Below are 4,642 nucleotides of genomic sequence, written 5' to 3' on the forward strand. Positions count from 1 at the left end.
GTCTCACTTCTTCACTTTCTTCAGGTAATAAACAGCCTAATAAATCAACAATTTTGCTTTGTTATCCTTTCAATAGTTCGAGTATTCTGGAATTTGCCTTTTAACTAATTCGTTGAAACATTTTCTCATCAATTATCAATAATTTAATAGAAATGAGGTGTGACAGTGGAAAGTTTTGTTATAATATGAACAATCTCGAATGGACATAAATTAATAAAGTGGCAAAAAGGTAAAGGATTCGAATTAAAGCATAGAAGTGGAAAATGTTTAATAAAACTCGAAGCAAAATTAATCAAATTTCCAGGAAATCAATTTAATAGATAACCATAAAAAATTCGATTTATATGTGGGATTTTTGCTGATTGAAATGTTTCGATAGTTAAAGAAAATATATATTTATACATAAATTCAATAAATATTTATTAATAAAAATAAATTTAATAAATATGTATTTTTGGTTTTATTGCACATAAATTCAGGTTAAATATAAATTATTTATATTTATATATTAAGCATTTGTGAAAAAGATTTCATGTTGATAGTGTGCGATAAATTACATTTCATAATTTAATTTTATTACTTCTATTATGAAATCAAGAATTCATCTTGAAGCCTTACTTGTAATCTTCCTTGTATCCTTGTATTAAGTACAATTTAGATAAGTTAACAAAGTGGATTAGTTATTTAATAAATGAATGAAATTATTTATGATATAAATATGTTTATAAAAATGCGTATACTGTATATAAATATATTTCCTATAAAAAAGTACGACAATAATATATCAAGATTTTTTTCATAATTCTATGAACACATATTGTATAGACTAAAACGTTATGTTAACTTTAATTCAAGTGTGATGATGTATGTATATTTTATTACATTTATGACAATTTTTCAATAATTCAATATATTTTCACAAATGAATTTCTTTTGCATTGGTTCTTAAATAATTAATCAGAATTGATCCAATTAATTTAATGCCTATTACAAACTCTTGACATGAAAGCTACTTATTCCTATTATTAAGAGATATTAATATTTTGTATCTCTGCTTTCCTAAAAATAAATATAAGTAACTAAGTACGTATATATTAATATAAGTATATAAGAGTACATTTTAATATAAATCAAAATAAAGTAAAATCATTTTAAATATCATTCAAGCGCATAATTAAAATATTTTTCTATTAATTTTCATTTGCATTAGGATAAGTCTTGTTTTAATATTTAATATCATTGATTATTTTAACATGATTATACCCACTAATTTTAATAAATATGTATGTTATCTATAAACTGAATGCAGTTATTAATTTTTATAATTCTCGGATCTGCGATAGTCGTTTATTGCTTAATATTGCATTGTGGATTGATATTATTACACATATTATGCTGTGGAAATTTATTACATTACTGTTTCCTTATAAACCTTATGAGGTTATGTCTTATCTACCATCTTACAAATAAATATTGGGAGAGTTTAACTTCTGGGTAAATTGTTTTTGCATTGATTTGGTTATATTGTTATTGATTCAAATATATTTTTTGCTCAAATAAATTTCTATGTAAATGAAATAAAATTGTTTTAAAGATTATCCTGTCTTCTGATATTGAAAATTGTGAATACTCGTAAAATGATTATGTGCATATAGCACAATTTATAAAAGCTTGAAACTTCTGTTTTTAAAATAATAAGATATGTATATGAAAAAAATAAGAATATTATTTTAATCACAAATATGTTTAGAAAAAATTCGAAGGAGGAATATGTTCTTAGCAAATTCATTGCTGATATAGCTTTATAACTTAAAGAGAGAAGTATTCTTCAAATAATATATGTCAAAATTCATAACATCCCGATGATTAGGTTCCGGATTATAGTAATTTTAGAGACCGTAATTTTATACATGTCAAAACAAAGGACTTAAACAATTTCGAGTTTTGACTAAGCATGACTTTTTAATGGAGAAAAATACTGGTGACACCAAATAGTAGCTTTGGAAGTTCTATCCAGATTCTGCACTATTAAAGTTCACTATAATTGACTAATATGCTGAAGTCAAACGTAATGGTACAACCACTGATAATGCAAAATGCAGTTGTTCAGCAAAATAAAAAAAAGTACAACAAAATAATTTTCAAAAAGTAATTCGTTTACAAAAGTAATTCGTTTACAATTTTACTCGATAATTGAAGTATTTGTAAACTACTCACATCGGACCTAATAAGAAGTCAGAAGTTGAATGAATTAAGAATGGTGAATCATGCTTCCAATAGTAAATAATTTCCAACCTTCTCTCCAGATCTAGTCTCTAGCGAACACAATTTGTGAAAGGCCAGAAAGCCATCTTGGAAAAGAAATTTTTCCAAAAAAATGAAGTGATTGCAAAAACTATCTTCGGTTCCAGTTCCAACTTGGGACTGGAAAACTTCTCAACAAAAAAGAGCATTGACACCTTAGAGTAGCGTTGGAATGAATGTGTTACTCTTGCAGGGGAGGTTGTTTGTTTATTTATTTAGTCGAATTACTAAAAAAACTTAATTTTTCTTAGCTAGACTGAAGACTCAGTTTAAGTGTAAATAAAGTTAATAAGTTTTAGTTACTGTAACTAAAATTCTACGTTCACATCCACAAAGATTTTTTGATAAATTTCTCTAACAAAATGATCAGATCAATTTAACTAGTATGTGGTTAGAGCGTATTTTTTGAATGCACAAATGACGTCATTGTTATATTGTTATACATAAAGCTTCCATATTTTTTTTGTCTTTTTCAAAATTAAGTTTTTTAACATGTTTTCTTTTATTTTGGATAATTTGAAATTTAATAAATTATTATTAAATTCTTATTCTAATAATAAAAAATATTATATTTTTTGTGGATTTAGTTTTTTACTCATTTCTTGGCCTTTATTGTAAATATTGTAGTATTTTGCTTTTGGAGATGATTAACATTAATTTGGAGAAAATTTTAAGATGATTTACAGTCATTGATTGAGAAATGATGCGGAAACTGATGTAAAAAAAAATTTAAATATTTTTATTTCATCCAAACCAACAGGTGGTAAAAGCAAATAAATCAATATTTTTTATTTTTGTCTGAGCGCCCAAGTGAATGATTAGATACTAAAAGTGAATAAAAAGTGAATTTTTTGTTAGCCTCAAGCAATGTAAATATATTATTACGTGGTAAGTAAATACATTATTAAAATTTTATAAAATAATATTTGTTTTTATATTTTTTATTTTATTTTTAAAACTTTTTATAAAAAATTAACTTGACTTTAAAATAAACAACACTCCCAATATTGTTAAGATTAATTGCTTATAATTAAGTAAATCTATTCAATAGTCAATATTCAAAGTTTTTAATTAAATTATAGAAATTTAGAAAAGGATTATTTTAATAAGATTTGTGAACACTAACATTTTGCAAACAAATTATATAGCACTATAAGTACAAAAAATTTTTTGTTAATATTTTAAGTAAATAAAACCTTTTCCTTTTGATAGTATAACACAATGTAATTTTATTAAGTTGTTTGTAATTTTAAAAAAGGTTAAATTACCATAAAGGTAACCATAGAAAATAAATATTTACTTAAGAGGTACCTGCAAATATTGCTTGTCATAACATTTGTTTTTAAATAGAAACTCTTTTATATTTTCTTTCGGTTTAATTAAATCGTGGAATCGCCCACACTTACTTTGAATTACAACTAAATGCATTACAACCGAAAGAGATTATAATATACTCTGATAATAATTAAAAAAATCATTATTATTTTTAAAATTTTTCGTTCTATGAATTTTTTATTTATATTGAAAGTTCTTCTAATTTTTAAAAGATGTTTATATCATTTATATTATTTATTTACTGCTGTCCTTCTCTCTTAAGTGGATTATATGGTATTAACGATTCCTTTAAATCTAATTCTGTTACCTGCTTCTCTCGTGATTTGGTTTTAAGAGTATTGTGCGTCTTGATCCGCGGTTGTACGCCATGTTGTAGCTGGGACTACAGGTCGACGGCTGCCTTGTGGGTTCCAACGTAGGGCATGCTTTGTTATGCAGGATGATGTTTTCCTGAGCGTGTAGCAAATCCATTTCCAAAGAACACTATATTTTCATTACATTATTTACTCTTTTTCTTACTCTAAACTCATACAAATTTGATGCATTTAAATGTCTTATTATAAAAGAGACTTACATTTATAAACTGCTTTACTTTCTAGTAGTTTAATTATAAATAATACAAGTTAAAGGAAACTTAATATTAAAACTAACATAAAACTTTTCGTAACGCATGAGCATGATCCTATTACCCTATTTTAATAAGCAATTAATTTACCCTTAAATTCAGTGAAGTTTAAAACTCAAAACGATTACTGTTTAATAATAGCTTTGACCCCTTCACAACAAGCTCTGTTATATCTCCTTAAACTGTTTACTTTATAAAAAGTTTGTTTAACCACATAAAAAAGTGCTGGTAAGTCCCTTGATGTTCATTACATTAAAATGAAATTTAAAACATTTTCCTTTGACATTTGCTCTATTTGTAACCGTCGACAGAAAACCAAAAGGATACCCAAAAGTCTTAAAACATTATCGTGTTAATTGAAATGAACAGCCAAACAGC

At 25.1% G+C, this 4,642-nt stretch overlaps 1 protein-coding gene across 1 annotated transcript in view; it reads right to left on the minus strand.

The window, feature by feature from the left end:
• Positions 1-4,008, minus strand: part of LOC119675847 (another transcription unit protein-like) — a 6,243-nt gene extending 2,235 nt beyond the window's left edge. The window contains exon 1 of the mRNA XM_038087065.1: positions 3,947-4,008. Within this exon, the coding sequence (XP_037942993.1) occupies positions 3,947-4,008 (62 nt within the window). The remainder of the gene's footprint in view (positions 1-3,946) is intronic.
• Between the last annotated feature and the right edge of the window lie 634 nt (positions 4,009-4,642).

This window comes from Teleopsis dalmanni, chromosome 2 (genome assembly GCF_002237135.1).
Source record: "Teleopsis dalmanni isolate 2A chromosome 2, ASM223713v2, whole genome shotgun sequence".
Classification (NCBI taxonomy): Eukaryota; Metazoa; Arthropoda; class Insecta; order Diptera; family Diopsidae; genus Teleopsis; species Teleopsis dalmanni.